Source organism: Salvelinus namaycush, chromosome 38 (genome assembly GCF_016432855.1).
Source record: "Salvelinus namaycush isolate Seneca chromosome 38, SaNama_1.0, whole genome shotgun sequence".
NCBI lineage: Eukaryota > Metazoa > Chordata > Actinopteri > Salmoniformes > Salmonidae > Salvelinus > Salvelinus namaycush.
In genome coordinates this window covers 15867266-15888396 of record NC_052344.1, presented here as the reverse complement: position 1 = coordinate 15888396, position 21131 = coordinate 15867266, and the positions used below count along the sequence as shown (strand labels likewise).

General features: G+C 43.5%; 1 protein-coding gene across 3 annotated transcripts in view; it reads left to right on the top strand.

Annotated features, from left to right (window-relative positions):
• The window catches only part of LOC120031953 (muscarinic acetylcholine receptor M2-like), an 82582-nt gene that overhangs the window by 906 nt on the left and 60545 nt on the right, over positions 1–21131 (top strand). The window contains exons 2-3 of one of the 3 annotated variants that reach the window (XM_038977818.1): positions 4656–4806; positions 19280–19412. In XM_038977818.1, the coding sequence (XP_038833746.1) occupies positions 4776–4806; positions 19280–19412 (164 nt within the window). In that variant the 5' untranslated portion in view covers positions 4656–4775. Of the gene's footprint in view, positions 1–4655; positions 4807–7789; positions 7897–19279; positions 19413–21131 lie in introns of all 3 variants that reach the window. The other 2 variants (XM_038977820.1, XM_038977819.1) reach the window with 2 other exon arrangements.

The following is a 21131-nucleotide window of genomic DNA, read 5'->3' as shown; positions in this document are numbered from 1 at the left end:
TCAACAACGGTCGCCCACGAAGCGTCGTTACCCATCGCTCCACAAAAGCCGCGGCCCTTGCAGAGCAAGGGGCACACTACATCTAGGTTTCAGAGCAAGTGACGTAACTGATTGAAACGCTACTAGCGCGTACCCGCTAACTAGCTAGCCATTTCACATCCGTTACACAAGGGTATACAATGTTACGATAATAAATCTTGAATTCGTTGTCTTAATAATTACAATGATCATACATGGAATATTATATTTTCCACCATTTGCATGTCTGTTGCCGATCCATCCATGGAACGATTCCTTTCTCTATAGGAATGGTATTGCGCATCCCCGTGCCAGGCACCTCTCCAGGAAGACAGCAAGCATTTCGTGAGAGTTGGCTAATTGTTTTTCAAAGCAAGTTCAACAGTATCGAATTTCCCGCTTGGGCTAGTACAACTGTATTGCGTTAAGATGTTATTCTATTGTGCAACACAAAGAGGGTATACCATTTAAATTGCCATTGATTTGTGTTTTGTATATGTTAATGTGTTTATATATTTAAAATAAAAATATAAAATAATCGTAGTCATTTTGCAGTGAAGTATGAAGCATCCGGAAGTTGACGCATGATTTTGACTCGATGTCCTTGATTTGGAGACCTTCATACCTCGTGTGCAAATACGATTCTGTCCATACAGAATGGTATTGCTGTGTCCCCTACCCCACAAAGGAAGACAGGGAATAGTTTGTCGATTTCGTCGTCAGCTACCATTAATTTATGCATCCCACCATCATAACGATAAATGGACAGCACGCTGCATGAACATACGTGCTGGAATATGTTAAAGAGAGGATCTTCAATTATTTCACCCAATGCGCAATGAGTTTACTCGTGGTTGTTTTGCAGTGGTGGTGAGAGAAGGGTTACGATTTAGTGACAAACAACAGGGTTTGTTCGACTGTGATGAAGCTGCATGTCTCACTGAATGTGCGCGTAAAAGCGCGCTTGGCACTGCGTGAGCAACCCCGAAGGATGCGTTTGGAATATGGCTGGTGTATGTTGACACAGATTAGCAGATTGTATGATTGTATAACTGACAGCATTAACAGGATTGAAATCAGTGAGTGACTCCAGATTTCTCAACAGATCAGATAAGAGGGCTTGCCTCATTATCTAGGTTGCATGACGTGTTCCGAAATTGCGTCAAAGTGTTCCCGAAACTTGCGTCAAGTTTTGAAATGAGCCACTGCTTTTGTGTTTTGAGGTCGCTGGAAGCTGGTGCAATTCCTCACGATACCTTCACAGTCGTGTCAAGCTTTTTGAGGTTGGAAAATAAGAATGTGCTTTGCATCGATTACCATCTCCATGTGATGTATGGGTCCCTGTGATCTCCAATAAAAAAACTCTGGTCACGCAGCGGGAGAATAAATGTGCCTGGCTATTCATAAATAGCCCCATAGACACACATAAGGATATGCATTTATCAGATCAGGTTAAAGACAGACTGTCTCGACTGTCCCATCTGTAACCTGTGAAATATGATTGTTTTTGATCGAGTTGATAGGTGATGAGAAAAAAACATTCTTTATTTTATAGGTGAAGAATCTGTGCTGCATTACTTATTGGTCTCCCAAGTCTAAATGACGTTGGCCATTTAACAGATTGGATAGGGGGTGAACCCTTTGAAGACGGATGCAAATGTACCTCTTGCTAACGTGTCTGGTGTGTTTGATTAATTAGTGCACTTGATGCATTTGAGGTCCAGGTGCAGGTTGAAAAACGTGGTCATCATTTATAACAAAAAGGCATGGACTCTGCACTCTCTCTTTTACTTGCGTAAGTGCGCTGGTAATTATTAGGAACAATGTTACCCTGAATTCATTGTTGAAATTAATTGGTTTTGTGAGATAAAGACTGGGCAGACAACACTAGACCAATTGAATACTGAATAATTGTTGGTAGTGGTTTGGTTCTTGCAAAGTGTATTTGGTTCTGGTACAGCTTGGCTGATAGGGTGCATTCTGGTGCTCACAATTAAGAGCCTTTAACAGAATGGTTATTTGCATTGCCTTTGCGCAATATTCGCAAAATAACATGCACGAGTAACCTATAGTCAGCAAAAAAGAAACGTCCCTTTTTCAGGACCCTGTCTTTCAAAGATAATTCGTAAAAATCCAAATAACTTCACAGATCTTCATTGTAAAGGGTTTAAACACTGTTTTCCATGCTTGTTCAATGCCCCATAAACAATGAATGAACATGCACCTGTGGAACGGTCGTTAAGACACTAAACTTAGGACACTAAAGAGGCCTTTCTACTGACTCTGAAAAACACCAAAAGAAAGATGCCCAGGGTCCCTGCTCATCTGCGTGAACGTGCCTTAGGCATGCTGCAAGGAGGTATAAGGACTGCAGATGTGGCCAGGGCAATAAATTGCAATGTCCTCACTGTGAGACGCCTAAGACAGCGCTACAGGGAGACAGGATGGACAGCTGATTGTCCACGCAGTGGCAGACCACGTGTAACAACACTTGCACAGGATCGTACATCTGAACATCACACCTGCGGGACAGGTACAGGATGGCAACAACAACTGCCCGAGTTACACCAGGAACACACAATCCCTCCATCAGTGCTCAAACTGTCCGCAATAGGCTGAGAGAGGCTGGACTGAGGGATGGTAGGCCTGTAGTAAGGCAGACATCACCGGCAACGACGTTGCCTATGGGCACAAACCCACCGTCGCTGGACCAGACAGGACTGGCAAAAAGTGCTCTTCACTGACAAGTCGCGGTTTTGTCTCAACAGGGGAAATGGTCGGATTCGCGTTTATCGTTGAAGGAATGAGCGTTACACTGAGGCCTGTACTCTGGAGCGGGATCGATTTGGAGGTGGAGGGTCCGTCATGGTCTGGGGCAATGTGTCACAGCATCATCGGACTGAGCTTGTTGTCATTCTAGGCAATCTCAATGCTGTGCATTACAGGGAAGACATCCTCCTCCCTCATGTGGTACCCTTCCTGCAGGCTCATCCTGACATGACTTTCCAGCATGACAATGCCACCAGCCATACTGCTCTTTCTGTGTGTGATTTCCTGCAAGACAGGAATGTCAGAGTTCTGCCATGCCAGCGAAGAGCCCGGATCTCAATCCCATTGAGCACGTCTGGGACCTGTTGGATCGGAGGGTGAGGGTGGAAGAGTGGGGTAAAATCTCACAGCAAGAACTGGCAAATCTGGTGCAGTCCATGAGGGGGAGATGCACTGCAGGACTTAATGCAGCTGGTTGCCACACCAGATACTTACTGTTACTTTTGATTTTGACCCCCCCTTTGTTCAGTGACACATTATTCCATTTCTGTTTGTCACATGTCTGTGGATGTTTATGTCAGTTTATGTCTCAGTTGTTGAATCTTGTTATGTTCATACAAATACTTACACGTAAAGTTTGCTGAAAATAAATGCAGTTGACAGTGAGAGGACGTTTCTTTTTTTGCTGAGTTTAGTTCAATTTCCAGACGAAAATCTGATAGTTTTTTGTACAGCACTGCCATGTACAGTACAGACGCGGAATACATTATTTTTCAATATGATGTGCTTGCCATCAGCTATGGTGCAGATCAGACACACACCATAGCTTCAGATTATTTGTATCCTACATTATTGTGTGAGCGAGCTTTTGAGAGGGTGCGTATTTTCTACCTCGTATTTCCTGTCACAAACATCACATTTCTGAAAATATACAAAGGCCCTCATATAATTGCTGAAAAGCTTACTCAACTGATTTTTCCTGATTCCCTCCTCCACCTTAGGTGGGGTGAGCAGCAGTACAATTGTATAATCTTTTACAGTTTAAGATGTATTAGGCTGCATGGTCAACGGGTCACGCAGCACAGTCCTAGCAATTTGTGCTTAAAAATTGCACAATTCTTTAAGCTGTCAGTGAAATCCATACAATATGTTGTCGAATTATCCACAGGTAAATACTTTAGCTATTTTCTTAATGGTTATCATACTTTATGCAAGCTGTGCCGAGCGAGGTGGTTTTAGAAAGGACACCTTTTTTTACCACTTATGGTAACATTTGCTGGTATTTGCATGTACTGCTTCAGTAAAGATTTACTGAGGTTACACATCGAGGACACAATCACTACATTACTGTCAATATATTCCCATCATTATACATGATCGATATCACATTAGAGACGCAACCACTAAAGAGTAAGCATCATTTCCCTGTGCCGTTGTGGTTTATGACCATGATTATCTCATACTGTACTGTAAAGGCATATACTAACCCTTAGGGTAACACGCTGTATAGGGCTCATAACCTATATTCTATAGACTTGGAGAGCTGTATCAATGTGAATATGTTACGCTGCATATTGGCTGCTGTGCATGACATGCTGGCTTACTAACAATGTGAGTAAAGAGGAAGAATGGGATTTGAGTTTGTGTGTAGGGAGGTATTGATTTATTCATTTTTACCTATGAGGTAGTTTTTTTAATACGTGTTTATTTTTGTTTTACACTCATTCTCCAACGTATCTACACCAACCATGAGATAGATGTTGAGTTTGTTCAAAGTCATCCCACTAAAGGTGGGACAAATTGACGGGCTATATTTGGCAGAGAGAGTTACCATTCAGTGAGATGCTATTTGTGTGTTTTCTCTATAGGGTCATCCCAAGCTGACCCCATCCGGAGACTTCTTCCTGGGGTGAACACAATGGAGACTGTTTGACAGTGGAAGTGGAGGTTTACTGTACAGTAGCTCAGCTGGAGTTCCTCACCCCTTCATGACATGCAGTGAGCCGATGCCACCAGCAGGTATGGTGGACAATTGTAATTAAGATTAATGACCTATTGTGATTTTTAAGTTGTTGCTGCTCCAGAACCTATTAGGTAATTAGACTTTTCCTAGATAGATTTCATGTTTTGCATATTAACCATCAATAGAGTTATGGTCTGTTAGGAGAGCAGCAAGTGTCTGCTTGAAAGGGGCCACTTGAACAGCTCTTGAAGTCACACAGGTTCCCTGCCTCACTTGATAGAGCAGCTGTTTAGGAGCAGAGTAAACTAAGGTAGCAGATGTAAAATAAACACCTGAGCGGGGTCCACACATCCAGTTTTCAGGGGGAAAGGAAGCTAGGTTGAAAATACTGTATCCCTGAAAACAGGATGTTTCCCCGCTGAGGGTGGTTGTTTAATACAATTGCAAAGTTAACACATAATGCACTCCTAGCTTTGCCTATATGTTCCCACCATGTGCGCACCATGTATGGTCACTTTTAAATGAACCTAGGCTCTAATGGAACGTTCGAGAGGCTGGCACCAGGGGTGCATTTGATATAGCAGCGAGGAGCAAAGGTATATTTTTAAAAGTTTACATTTAGTCGGTTATGTGTCTGATTCAACGGACATAGGCCTTTAGAGCAGTAACCCACCGGTGGTGATCGAGCAGTGGTGTGGTGCACATCAGTGGAGCTGAGAGATGGCACCAGTTGAAAGGAATGCCTGATTATCACGCTTTCAACCACAGCAGGCTAACATATCTACCCTGAGCTGCTGGTCTTAAATCACACTTTTTAATTGTATTCTTATGCAATTAAAATGTTATTTTTGCTTTGTATGGATAATCTGAGGCAGCAGCGATGGAGGCTTGTTAAGGAGGAGGATGTAATTAAGCTAAAATGGGAGAATGGAATAAGAGCATGTGCAAACCTTCCACTCTAACGTTCCACACAATGGAACGGTAAGGAAGTCCTCTCTAGACGGGTTCTTGAGCAGCTACATTGACCATGCTAGTCACCACCACTCAGAACACAGAGATGTGTTGAGATACAGCATGCCCATCTCCGGTCCAAATAAGTACTTACATTGCATGCTTTCCTGATGCAACTCTGTAGCCTATATTCTGTAACAATAGGGTTCTCGCAAGCCTGAGATTCAGCTCAAGGAACACCGGAAAAAACGGACAATCAAACCTGTCACGGCAAATACAATCCAGCTGAATTGTGCTGTCATAACAGCAGTCATTACACCTGGTGCAGGTGATGGGTTATTTATCTGACGTTGAAGGAGTCAGAACTTATATAGGGTGTACCGGAGGAACTCCACAGCACTGAGTGATGCTCCTCCAGATCTTTGTCTAGCACTGTGAAGTATGGATCAAATAAAATAGTGTCATTACATTTCCTACAAAGACTATAGGAGGTCGTTGAACTAAGCGGTATGTCGTGTGTTTTTTTCTTCTTCTGTGCATAAAAAATGTTGAAGAGATGTAGTGACCCTGTAATTGGTTGTTAAACCCAAGCTTGCTGTTTAGTATTTCAGGGCTCTCTAGTCAATATGGTGGTGAATTACACTCCCTCAGATGAACCCAGTGATGATTGTAGTGTAAAAGCTTGATAGAATACATCAGAAGCCATTACTCTTCAAAATTGGTTCTAGGTGATCTGTTTAGTGCCCCACAGGGGGAGACCTGAATACATTAAATCATGCAGGTTGGCATTTATTGGGATGACTTATGTACTGGAGGAAGCTCTGCAGGGTAGTCACTAGCTGGCACTGCCACAAAGTCAAACAATCGGATTTTAAACGTAACCCTAACCGTAACCTTAACCCTTACCGAAACTATAACCTGTACAATCAAGTTTATTTTATATAGCCCTTCGTACATCAGCTAATATCTCGAAGTGCTGTACAGAAACCCAGCCTAAAACCCCAAACAGCAAGCAATGCAGGTGTAGAAGCACGGTGGCTAGGAAAAACTCCCTAGAAAGGCCAAAACCTAGGAAGAAACCTAGAGAGGAACCAGGCTATGAGGGGTGGCCAGTCCTCTTCTGGCTGTGCCGGGTGGAGATTATAACAGAACATGGCCAAGATGTTCAAAATGTTCATAAATGACAAGCATGGTCAAATAATAATCAGGAATAAATGTCAGTTGGCTTTTCATAGCCGATAATTAAGAGTTGAAAACAGCAGGTCTGGGACAGGTAGGGGTTCCATAACCGCAGGCAGTGTACTACACTGCTAACCTTATGCCTAACCCTAACCTTAAATTCAGATCTTAAAGCACATTTTTATTTTCATGGTTTCTTAACAATATATAGCCAATTTTGACTTTGCCGCTGGCCCGTCTATTGGAAATCGCTCAGCTCCGCCTCCAGGACAAGATTCATCCCAATAAGCGTCAACATGCTTTAATCATGGCCGGAGAAACTGTAAGATCTGTTGATATCATTGTAATGAATCATCCACGCTGTATCTCTCTCTCTAAGTCCCTTTCCTGGTCTCCTCCCTCTGAAATAGGCAGGCTTCTAAAAGGTTGCAGTGTCTTTGTGGTGCACCGTGACTCTGTTCCATTCTAATCAAGAGGGTTCACTGCATTACCCTTGGGCTAGCAGCTAGCCTATCAGCTATTGTTGGGACACAGCTTAGAGATGGAAGAAAGAGCTTCCCCACTGCTGTCTGTAAACAGTGCCGAATCCTTTGTTGTACCATTACAGAGAACCAAGACTGCTTAGTAATAGTAGTACTACTAAGTAGTAGTACCATCGATATCACAATATATTTTTCTGCCTGTTTTCGGTTCTCAGACACAGCTGAGGAAGCCTCAGGTGTTCATAAGTCCTGCCACTCATCCAGTAATAATTCCGGCTCCCATTCCCGGTGCTTAATTGCACTAAGCCTCGGCACCGGATAAATCCGGCCCTGCGCTTCTAGCTCCATTATTATTGGCTCCATAAACATTCAGCACTCCCCGCTCCCGTTGGACCCATGGCGGAGTAGTGACATTGTAATTTTCCAGACAGATCTAATTCCTCCATGATGTGGGATTGGAAGATTGGAAGACAGAAGACATGGAGAGACGAAGAGATGGTTTTCCCTCCCTGCCTTCTGACCTCCCACACACAGGTTGGCTATTGGAGTTACATTTGATGTCGAGGGTCACAGAGAATGAGTCCAAAAGGGGAAAGTACTGTATTAAGGGGTGATTATTTTTCCCAATCCCCCCCTAGACTCAGTAGGTAGACAATGATACAGCCAGCCTGGCTCATCTGGCTGTTATTGTTATCAACTCTGCCCAGACAGAATATACTGCTCTATAGGGACATTTTCCATTACAGTGCTACTGCTGTTGCTGCTGCTGACCCTGTGGATGTTTGTGAGGGAGCCTTGTGTCAATTTCTACTCTTTCGGGTCATGAACACTAACGAGCAATTAGACAGGAAGAGGGAAGATGATACGAGGCTGAAAAATGTCTCCCTAAAGTCCTGGTGAGTTTGAGCTCTTTCAGGCAGAGTCTGACAGGACTGGGCCTTTAATCATTCACAGCCACTAACAGGACCAGTGAGACTGTCTGAATGAGTTTGTGTCATGTCAGAAAGAAGGATAGCATCTCAAACATTTGACATACACACTCCAGGAAGCACGTAAAGATACACACACACTTACACTCATGGTCACACAACACACTGACACTGACACTGACACACACACACACACACACACACACACACACACACACACACACACACACACACACACACACACACACACACACACACACACACACACACACACACACACACACACACACACACACACACACACACACACACAAACTCCTATGCCCGTCCTTTTCTCTTCATTCACCATTCCCTGGATCACCGTCATCATCTGGTGCTTTCTAGAACCTAAAAGTGTTCTTCAGCTGTCCCCATAGGAGAACCCTTTGAAGAACCCTTGTTGGTTCCAGGTAGAACCCGTTTGGGTTCCATGTAAAACCTTTTCCATAGAGGGCTCTACATGGAACCCAAAAGAGTTCCACCTGCAACCAAAAAGGGTTCTCCTATGGGGACTGCTGAAGAATCCTTTTGGAACCTTTTTTTCTAAGAGTGTACCTTACAATGATGACCTCTTTATCCTGGATACTGGGCTCCCCACAAAGGTTGACACTTCTACCAAGGTGATAGGTTACTCATGTGTATTTCTTTAATTAATTCAGCATTTCCCCTGTCCTAGTGGATCCGTTGTTTTCCCATCCTCAGCCATTCACTTTCAAGAACTAAGTGTTTTCAGCCCCTATTTAAAGGACTAACATGGTTTTAAAGGTCATTCTCACACTTTAAATTCAATTGTACCCCTAAAAGGCCTAAACATCTTAATTACAAATCCTATTATTGTAAACTTTATTTAATTCTCTGTTCAGTAGATACTGCCAAAACATACCATTGAAAGGAAGTGGCATGAAATTACAGCATCAATCCATTTTTCCATTTAGTCCTGTTGCGAGCCTCTTGCAACATACTGTAAATACTAGAATTTTTTTTAGGGAATGTTCAGAACTGCAGAATTTGTCAAAGAAGCAAAATTGCACATGCAATTTTACAAAGCAATTGTGCTTCTCCTATCCCAGTGTCAGAGGAGAAAAAAAGGCAATCTGTGAAATTAAACTTCAATTAGAGTAGTGGAGAGACTACTGCTTCACACAAAAGCTCCATTTTATACAGGCCTACACGCTCTCACCAGCTAAACACAGGCTCTGAAGATAATGACGGAATCATAGCAGAGAAAAATGCGCCTGTCCAAGACGCTGGCTAATTTAAGGAGCAGGAAGGGAAAGGGAAAGGGGGATACCTAGTCAGTTGTACAACTGAATGCATTCAATTGAAATGTGTCTTCTGCATTTTTTGTTGTTGTCAGCTCTGGGATTCGATCCAGCAACCTTTCGGTTACTGGCCCAATGTTCCTACTGTCGTGGAAAATCATCTCAGAAATATAACACTCGTAAGAACTTGTGAAATCAATTAGGCTTTTTAATACAAAGTATATCAAAGCCAGAATGGCCCGCAGAACACACACCGCTTCCCAGCCCCGGTTCCAACATTTATACACAAATAGCATATGGGTCCACCCCATATGCAAATAAGCATACTTCCCCTAATTCTTCCTGCCATCATTATCTTTTTAGTTCAGGCTTCCTACTTGTTCACACCCAATAACGTCCATATCTGCTTTCAGTTCGATTATAATAGTGACCAGACCCATGCTTGTCTTAAAAATAATATATGTCCATCTATCCTATAGGCCTATGACTTAGCCCTGTAATTAACTCAATGCCTCAGCATGTTCTCTGGTATGTGTGTTTATTGGAATTGGCAGACTATGTGTCTCTTCTATCATTAGTATCCAGTTGCCTTAGGCATATTTCTCTGGTATGTGTGCTTTTAGTGGAATGGGTAGACTATAAGTCTAGTGTCTCCAAGTGTTTTAGGCGCCTATTTGTCTGGTATGTGTGCTTTTAGTGGAATCAGCAGACTATGTGTCTCTTCTCTTCATGTGGTCTGCCACTTTAATGTTCAGCTGTCTTATGTCTTTATATGTTATCCATGTGTCTCATGTTACTCCTACACTACCCCAAAAGTGGTGTATCATGTTGAACACGTGTTAAAACCGAATAATACTAATGCAGGCAATGATCATTTGAGGTTACAGATTCAGCGGTGTCTCAGTTTACTCTAGTGTATTTGTGAGTGCAGACTTGTTTATACTGTAGCTTCAGGTATAACTCATCTCACCTTTTGTTTCTTTTTCCACTATGTTGTGTAGTAAAGCCCAGTTCTTTTATGTGCTCAGCTGGTCCGATTTACTGCGGCTGTCCATTCTGTCTAACTATACGTAAACGCAAGACAAAGTCCAGATAATGGTTGTAAAAACTGCTGTCTTGTTAGTCCTGGATGGCATTTCGTAGATGTCTGTTATTTTCTTATTATTTCTCAGAAAGAGGAAAGATGTGTGTCTAGCTGTGCCCGGGGGGACAGTGGAGGGAAATCACTGGAGGATGTAAATATATCCCAAGGAGGAAGAGAGACTGGGACGAAGAGAAAACAGGGTCATGAGATACTTCCACTATCAAAACAAGACCAGGACGACTCCAGACATGAGATTTCAGAGACATTTCCATAAGCCATAAACACAACATGTCCGGATCATCCAATACCTAGATATCTAGCTAACTTTCTCAACCTCAGGCTGTCAGTGAGAGAAACTACCAGCCATTTGGCCTATAGACCTGCTGCAGACAGATCCATGGCTAGACCTGACATTCTTGAAGATACCATTGTGGACAAAACTCTTTCCAGGTGGCTGAATTGACATTTGGAATAAATGCCATGGAGAAGGAGTGTATTTCAGTTATTGTGTGCGTTTTAGGAACTGTGGATGCCTTCCCCCCGCTGATTCAATGTGGCATTTATGTGCGAGTTCTGTGGGTTTATGAAAGGATCTATTATTTCCGTTATTATCTTTAGACTGCCCGTTGAGTCAGCTAGCCGTGTCAAACTGAACGGCCCGTCTGATATGCTGTTACTTGAGTTGACAGAGACAAGGTTGCAGAGGGAGTCCAGAGAATACAGTGTGTCAGGGATAGATTCTCAGTGTAGTTCCACACTTCGTAATTCACACCCTCTGACAGACCTCTCCAGAAACCGTCCAAGAAAGGAATCAGTATGCTGAAGAAAAAGAACAAGAAGCACAACCAGAGAAAAACTCTGGGCTTGTCAGACCAGGTGGAACAAAGATGAGTAAAGAACAGTGAACAAGCAAGCGAGCCATAAAAAAGGAATTCCAGGACAAAATCAGAGGGGCTTCAGCTCAGTGACAAGTGATAAATGGGAGCTGTAAGAATGCAGGACACAATTTTCTTTCTGCTTCAACGTGTTCCGTGAACGTGGAGGTGGAAGGTATTTGGGTATTGTCCTACTGGTCTATCTCATCAGTCAGGATGGTGGCCACCTGGCCATAGATATATCAGACCAGATGCCGTGTGATGAGTGTGTCTGTGACATATTGGCCTACGTACTGAGGTGCGGTAGGTACAGACAAAATCCAATGTCCTTTTTTTTAAATCATGTTTTGCAGTTTTTACTAGTCAGTCCCCATCCTTAAATACCCCTGGCTTTCATTTAGAGAAAAGCCTGCAGCTCGTTTCAACAAGCAAATCCTGCTGTGAGTATAAACAGCAGGCTACAATGCTGTCTTTGTTGCAGTTAAACAGCACTACAGGGAAAAGAGAGGGATTGGTTGCCAAAGAGTAACTACTTTCTTCTGCAAATAACAGAACGTCCGTGGATATATAACAATAGGCTTGTATAAAGATGAATACATGCAGAAAAAAGTTGACTGCGAAATCTGCTCTGCTTTATTCCATCAGACAAACACTGTGTATATGTAGTAGGCTAAACGTAAGTGCATTCAATGCATTCTTTACTCCACAGACGTTGGTTCTGAATTGGCTGGTGTTGGCTGAGTGGTGCTGTTGACCCAACTGCCTCATTTTGCCTTTAAGGTCACTCAGATCCTTCTCATTATTATGTGCATGGTGAGAGAACATTTCTGCGAGCCAGTGGTGACTCACCATGGTCTTGCTTATTGACTGAAGTCTGGAGGCGTGTGACAGCTTCCACAGTTTTGGGCAGTGGAATGACAAACTGCACTCAAACTCTGCTCAGCGATAATGTCAGGAGAGAGCATTAAGCCTAGGTGACATGAATGAGAATCATTTATTTTTTAAACAATGACTAACATTTTAACCTGTGTGAACAGGATGACAGTGGCTTAGACTTTGAGGATCAAACGCAGCCACTTTTTGTCTATGATGGAAAGGTCTCCAGAGTACAGTAGTAACACTATTACTCTGCATCAGCCTTCCTAGTTGACTTACACCTGATTTGGAATACATCTCCATAGATCCAAACCAATATGGCCTCCTGTCTCTTAGTGTGTTGACAGTGACTCCCCGGTGGGCGGTATCAACCTGTGAGCAAAATGATGTTAAACAGGCTGGATAGAATCATTATGTCTGCCATCACATCAGGCATCACATACCTTGGTTAATCCAGAGGGAACCGGATTCTTATACCGAGTTAATAGAGAATTAAAATGTGTAGTTTCGTGGCTCTGGAAAGAGATCCCAAGGGGGCGTCTTTCCAATTATCTATTAACTTGTGATTTATTGGTTCAGTTGTTCTCCTTTCCATCCCAACCTGACCTCCTTCCTCCTCTGTTTCTGCTCATTATTATCCCTCTCCTCTCCCCACAGTCGCCTCATATTTCCTGTCTGTCTCCATCTCCCTCCCTCCCCTCGTGTGTTCTCTCTAGCTCTGCTGCTCGCCTTAGCGCAGTGATGGGCTTTTCCCATGCAGCTGGTTCTTAATGGAGGCCCTGCTCCAGAAAGCTGATGTTAATGTTGACTGGGATCACCGACTCTCCTCCGAGGCACAGAGTGGTGAGAAATGAATGTGCTACCTCCAGCCGGCCTGGCCCAATAACTTCTCATATATGGATCCGGAGGCCTGAACGGGGCGGATAGCGTACTGTTTGGGTGTAGAGGAAGAGGGAGGGGGGAGGGGGGAGGAGTAGGGTGTTTTATGATAGGATGTGTATGAGTGTATACTGATGTCTTAAGAAATGAAGGTGGATGATAGCACGTCATGAAGGATGATGGAGGGTTAGTACATTTGGGAGACGTCCATGCCAGGACAGTGTGTTAACGAAACAGGGAAAGTGGGCCTGTTGCTCCCTCAAGTATTGGTTTGTCCATCTTGCTGTCAACAGCATTGACAGTCAGCCTGCTCTGCCCCTTAACCTCCCTTAACCTCACAACCCTGTCTGACAGCCCTGGAGATGTGCTCTGTTCTGAGAAAGAGAGGTGTGTGTGTGTGTGTGTGTGTGTGTGTGTGTGTGTGTGTGTGTGTGTGTGTGTGTGTGTGTGTGTGTGTGTGTGTGTGTGTGTGTGTGTGTGTGTGTGTGTGTGTGTGTGTGTGTGTGTGTGTGTCCAGACGGTGCGGTTAGCCTCATTTAAATGTGTGTCCAGACGGTGCGGTTAGCCTCATTTACATCAGAGGATTCGTCATGACAGTGACCCTCGCTGACGAACGTAAGCAGACAGAGATTCCCCAGTCTGTTTTCTTCACGTTCTGCCATCAGTCCCTGGCTCAGAGTCTGTAAAGCAGCCATCCATGCCACAGCCTCGGTGACAGCACAGGGAAAAGCACGTCATCACGCCACACACCGTCTCCTCACATTCCCCGGGATGCGTATCCTGCCAGCCTTGCTATGATCTCCACAAACCAGACCAGGCATCCATTTTAGATTGAATGGGGTGGGGCTGGTTCCATCCTGATTGGGTGACGTTCTAGTGTCTGTGTTATTTGTGACTGTTGGAAGGCCATGGTGTGCGAGACTCAGATACGCATAGTGACTCATTCCCCAGTGCTTAGAGCCAGGAAAGCCCCATCCGTCATGCAAAGATCACCCTTGTCTTGTCTCTTTGAAGTGATGGTTGGATTTGGTGAGGCAGGACACAGTGGCTCCGGTGTGAAAAGGTTCTACTACCGTGGGGAAACTAATTCAAAAACGCAACAACGTTCCATACGTATGTATGAGACCAGGTATGTAGCCAGGAACCCAGCCAGGTCAATCAACTTCCAATTCCTCCGTGCTTGGGAGTAATTCAGTATGTACGTGGCTTTTTAATCTTTTCTTGGGAAGGTGTGGTAACCCTTGCTCTCACATAAACCCACAGGGGAGCAACATTAATCAAAAGAACACAGAATGGGTTTGATGGATTGGGTTGATGATTTGAATTTCCCCTTAGATATGACATTTTTATTAATATCATCTGTGGGTTTAAATCAGTGGAACGTCCGTTAGAACGATGCCCAGCCATCTAAATTGCATGCAGGACTCAAAAACTGGAGATTTATCGTCTTCCTCCACTGGCCTGCATGAATTATTTATTACTCAATGTCTCTCACACAAACCCCAGCAGCTCTTTAATCCACACTGATATTAGCCTGCCTGACTGTATATTGGTGGACTGAGAGACATATAAAACCAAACTGCTGCGACAACCTCTCTCTCTCTCTCTCTCTCTCTCTCTCTCTCTCTCTCTCTCTCTCTCTCTCTCTCTCTCTCTCTCTCTCTCTCTCTCTCTCTCTCTCTCTCTCTCTCTCTCTCTCTCTCTCTCTCTCTCTCTCTCTCTCTCTCTCTCTCTCTCTCTCTCTCTCTCTCTCTCTCTCTCTCTCTCTCTCTCTCTCTCTCTCTCTCTCTCTCTCTCTCTCTCTCTCTCTCTCTCTCTCTCTCTCTCTCTCTCTCTCTCTCTCTCTCTCTCTCTCTCTCTCTCTCGTTTATCATGCAACTTGGATTACGTTTTATCGCAATCCTTTGCCCGGTTGACCCAATGAGGCGTTGTGCAGGCAGTGTGAAGAATGAAGAGATACATGGTCTTAGATTGTCCTTTGAATTACCTGTTTCTGTGAATGTAAGATTGGGAAGGAGAAAGAGGCTAGCAGACTGGGGGGATTAGGAAGGGCTGATTCCCAGAGTAAAGGCTGTCAATTTGTTTACTGTGAGGAGATGTGATTGAGCATGTCTGCTGGCTACTTGGACCACAGCCCCGCGTCTCGCCAGTACAGGGATTGATTGAGTCGTACCTGCCTAGGGTTCCGTTGGCCCTGCGCCCGTCCACAGGCCACGTTCCCTCTCCCTGCCCAGTCTGTCAGCCCCTGAAGTTATGACATCATGAGCCCCCTCATAAGGCACCTCCATTGTTTTGAAATGAAGGGACATCAATTTCCCAGGCTCCACTGCCCAGCGGATGATTTGTGAGTGCTATTATCCTCAGAAATCATTCCGGAAAATGGCTGCGGAATGGAGAGAGTTTGGGAGGGGTGACTTGATGCATGGACATGGTGTCTAAGCCACCTGTTTTGGCCAGTTCCTATAGTGGTATTTCACACTTTTGGGGTCAAAACCCCACGTACACATAGATCTACTCAGATTACAGAGTTCATGATTATTAAGCGACTATTTTTGCCCTGAAAGTGGCATTCAGAGAAAAATATGACTTTGTAGATAGGACTGCCAGCTAAGAGAGTGAGAGATGGAAATAAATAGTGAGACAGAGGCAAAAAATGACCAATCACCGGGATGTCAATGGAGCATTTCCAGAACATTCTCTCTTGCCGTTTGCAAAAGCAGCAGACCTGAGTGCCATCCAGTTGACAGCCAAGGTTTTCATATCGAGGCTTGACTAATTCATTAGAAAGCCATCTGAGTCCCAGAACGTTCCATTGTTAGAACCTGAGTCTGAGAAATAAACTGCTGACTATTCAAAACACGCCTTCCAAACTTGATCACAATGGATAGGTAATGCCTTATGCATTCCGATTTCATTATGAATAAAAAAAATTGTTCGGAAAGCGTGTGTGAAATTGTTTTTATTTCCTTGAAGAGTACCTAAACATGGCAACAAAATATGGAAATTTAAAGATAAAGTCGCATTCACATTTCAAGTCTGCCCTAATTCAATCTCATCTATTTCCTTTTCAAAACTTTTGTCCGCATTTCAACTCTAAACTTTAACGGAAGTAAGAGTCTGAATCTATTTAGCGTCCTTTCGGGAAGAAGCAACTTACAGTACTTTTTCTTTCAGGAGCCACTCGGCTCGACACAATACGTGGTCAAATGCAGAAAGTTATCAGTGAGGTGCAGGAACGTAAAGTCCTCTTCACCACTCACTGAAGAATTCAATTCTCCCGCATGGATATGACAGCAGAGGGCTATTCTGCACGGGCAAGATAAACATTACAGTGGAAAACAGTGAAATAATAAATGCTGAAGGAATATGTTGGGATATTTATCTGAAGGGCCTGAAGATTGGGCCGAGGTGGGGAGAGGACTGAGGACAAATTTGTTTTTGCCATTGGCAGATTGTGACCAGACCTTCTGAATACAAAACATACTAGTTCCTTTTGTTTTCTGATAATCCATACCAGTGCGTTGTTCACTGTAGATGACAACACAATGTCCTGGTCTTCGCCTTTGGGAGTGGCACTGATGTTGGAGATGGGATGTCCTGAGCTCATTAACAAGGGAAATTAATTTACTAGGTTCAGTAGTTATTCCCATATTTTCTCTCGTACACAACAGCGTTTGCGTTTACTATGGCCATTGTTAATGGCAGGAAATAAGAAAACAAAAAGTCAATTTTAAAATAAGTGTTTTATCCATTAAACACAAACCAATTCTCAATGGAAACGGAACCAAACAATGCAAAATAGCAATATCTAATAAGAGCCCATGAGATGCCATCGGTATTGCAGCAATTGCAACGTCAAACATACAAACTGTACAAGTTCTCACAGAGTTCAAATCGACAGCATAAACAATGCATTCATTCACACAAAAAAGCTGTATATTCCTATATGTTCCTGCCAGGAGTTCACAGGAAAGCTGTATATTCCTATATGTTCCTGCCAGGAGTTTACAGGAAAGCTATGAGAATTGCATCGTGTAAACTACAAAGGGAACAGAATAGCCTAAATCTCTGTCACTGTAGTAACCTCTGACCTCAGATAGTATTACATCAGAGTTGAGAGAGAAGACGTCCTCTCCATCCTGTAACCTTTGTTTAACCCAGATATTCTCGCCTGCTTTTCCAGGGATATCCCCTGCTATTCCTCTTGCAGAGGGAAATGTAATTTTAGAAGGACTCCCCGCCGGAATTCTTTCTACTTGTGAATGTAATTATATTATCTCAGAGAAAACCCCTCCTCCGTTCTTTTCCCATCAGCTACTAAACCTCTGGGAGTGCCACCGTTGATTCACTCTACTGCCTGATGATGAGTTCATACAACCTCCACACGCACCGTTCCTATTTCTCACAGCCTTCAGATGTTTAGGTCTGATTTACATAGATTTAATACTGGTAGGTTTGAAAGGAAAGTCCAGTATTGCCATCAAGATTAGCCTGATCAAAGAGGGGTCGTAATTCAATCAAACCTCACTGTGCTTAATGGTGAAAGACAGCAGTTGGCCATAATGTGTGAGCTAACCTTTATGACACGGATTGAATATTTATTCTTATAAGCCATCCTGTGGCTGGCTAACCCTCGCACCATTCTCTCCCAGGCTCTCCCCTGAACTGTAGGCAGAAATCTTTTTATCCCAGTATAAAGTCGTAGCTCAGCAGAATAGACTGCTTTCCTCCAAAGGATGATGAACACTGTAAAAGCCCACTTTTCAATAGCAGGGATTTCTAGGGGGATGGGATGAGGTTGAATAAATATGCAGAGGCTGCATGGTTTTGTCCGAGAGCACAGAGTGAACAGACCTGCTTATCAGGTTTAAGATAATATGTGAAAAAAAACAAATCCCCTGACCTCCGAATGTCATTATCAGGCCGGTTTACTAGCCTGTAGTATTCACTGCCTGCTTCCTTTAGCTATTAAAATGGGGGGTCCATTCTCCAATTGGCCGTTTCAGTAGTCAGACAGCGGGGCAAAATAATCTCTTTGATATTCATCTCGCATTGAGCTAATTGTGCAGTTGTTGGGCTGTTTACGCATAAATCTGAAATTGCCTCATAAACAGATTACATGGGAAACGTACAAGAGGAAAAGCGTTTGATTGAAAAGTTGCAATAGAAGACTGGTTGAGTGGAGGTTTTATGACTGTGAACAATTATATATGCTAGTTCCAGAGAAAGATTCAGTAAGCAATCACCCCTCTTGTCAATGTCTTCCACTATTAACATAAATTAATACTTCAGTCCATTTTGCTAGTTTCTGTATGAATGTCATGCTTGATGATTGCCAGTCATCTCCAGTGTTATGTACAGAGCCAAATTCTTTTGTATTCAGTTGATGAGAGAAGAGTCTCTAAATCAAATCAAGAATATTAGAAGTCCAAAATAGAACACAATGCATTTTCCAAACAGCACTACGCAAGATCAACAGCTGTTTCAACATAATCTTCCTCCCGCATGCTAAATTAATCACACACAAAAAAAGAGTTGATGTAGTCAGCCAGGAAAACATGGAATACCGTAATTCATGGTATCAGTGTATTGACTGCTCACTTGGCCAGCTTCATCTGAACCTGTATTAGTCATATGTATGACAACACTATGAGTGACAAGGTCAATGACAACAAGTGCCAGCCAAGGTTTCTACCTGCGCCAGGGTCAACTACTAAGATGTTTGCATTGTCATTCTCTAAATCACCTCGCTGGCGTCGTGACCGGAAAGGCCTTCCGCCTCCTCGTTCTCCTTAATGAGCGCAGTTAACACAAAGCAGGAATATACTGGGACATACTGAGTGGGAGAGAAAAACAGAAAGCAATGCTAATAGCTAAGTAAACAAATGAATAACGGGAGCGCTCGGCCCTGGGGTTAAACAACAGACCCCTCTAATCACTCTCTTTGATTCAGTTGCATTGGTATTCATACAGGGAGCAGCCGAGAAGATGTTTTGTCTGAACACAGTCAACTCCAGCCCCCAGTGTCTGAGCTGATACGTCGGAATGAACAAGCTGCTGCAGACATATTCACCCATGGAGAAAAACACCAAAACGCATCTCTACGGTATGTGCCTGTAAAATAGCATGCACCACTTTCTTAGACAACTGCAAGCAACTCATCTGTGACGGATGAAAGGTTGCTGAGAGCATTTGAGGTTGATCAATATCTAGGGAAGGCAGTCTGAGAATAACAATTCAAGTAAATACAAAGATATCCATAATTTTAACAAATATACAGAGATATGGAATAGAGAGCAGTGAGAGCTCTGCATTGCAGAGATGTAGCCTATCGTCACACACCAGCAGAGGCTGATTGACGAACAGCTTTTCCAAATGGTATAATCAAGACGTTATAGAAGGAAGCGAGCAGAGACACGCACTACAGCTGGTAGGAAGGCACAAAGTAGACAACAGGGAGAGCTGGTTAAGACGTCAGCTAAGAGGTGATTCTCATTGACGAACATTTTAGAATAGACCCTAAGATCTATAACAGCCCCAGAACCCTGAGAGTCAAGCCTCGTCATACTGAACCGTGATAGAGCAGCAGCCCATTCTTGGAACAGGCCCTGGCAGTTGGCGCTGAGGGACACCGAATACTAGAACATTGCATTGTGGGTGCTCCCTCCCGAGTATTTCAAAATGGAAACACTGGCAGGTCTGTTTAATGGGTTATGCTTTCTATGAGGTATTTTCAAAGCACTTAACATAGTTCATAGCGGTGCAAGCATATTTTTCTGTAAAATGAGAATTATACTAGTCTCTAAGGGGTATCAAATGGAAATGCTAGAGTCTTTGGACATAAAACAGAAATTTCACCAGGGAGTGCGTGAGGGGAAATTGCAATGACTCTAAAAACATAATATAAATGGATTCAATCCCCCATTGTTCATGATGCAAACTATTCTACCCGGGGGGTGTCCAAGGCACCCCCTGGGTAGAATAGCGATGAAAACATTTGCATGGTTATACCAGAGACAATTTGAAGTATAACTTCATGTCTCCTATTTGCCGCATATAAACATCTCTCTTGAGTTTATCGTTCTCTGCACAATGTCATAGCAAGCTGTTGTGCAACGTTAACTCACAGTAAGCCAGTGCATATGGAAACATCCTATTTAGACACCCATGGAGGTCTGCTATACTGTGTGAGCATGCTCCGTATCTATCTGCAGTCTGCACCCTTCTTCAGGGAGGGCTGAGCTGAGAGATTTCCCAGATAAATGGTTCTGTCACCCAGTCAGGACGCCGTAGAGGCATGTCAGAGAGACAGAGGGCCTCATTAAGACGTCTTATAGCCAGCGCAGCACATCAGCTCCCCTGGCCCTTCTGGAGCTGTACTGACCCAGGAGGGGTGATGATGGCAGGCATCCTCTGAGTACAGAGAGCCCTCTGGGCCTTCCTACTTCACCACCTGTACTCTACCTACCGGCAGGGGAGAGCGAGGAGCCGCTGCCATATTTATAAGGGTGATTCTGAGAGAGTAAAGGGGTAGGGTGTAGTTTCTCCATTATATCTGCTACCTGAAAGCAGCTTTTTTACGGTTGAATGGGGTAACTTAAACTAACCGCTTAAATATACAGGCATTGGTGGTAGAAATAGCATAAGCTTACTTTTACGTAATATCTTAAATCTGCCTAATCAGAATCAATTTAATACACTGTTTACCTCAAAGGCCTCTGTTTACCACTGAAATCACAGGGGGGTAAAGTCTAGATTGTAATTAGTTTCAGATGTTCTGCAGCTAAACCCTAGTAGATTCAGTTCAATCTTGAGTTGCGTATTC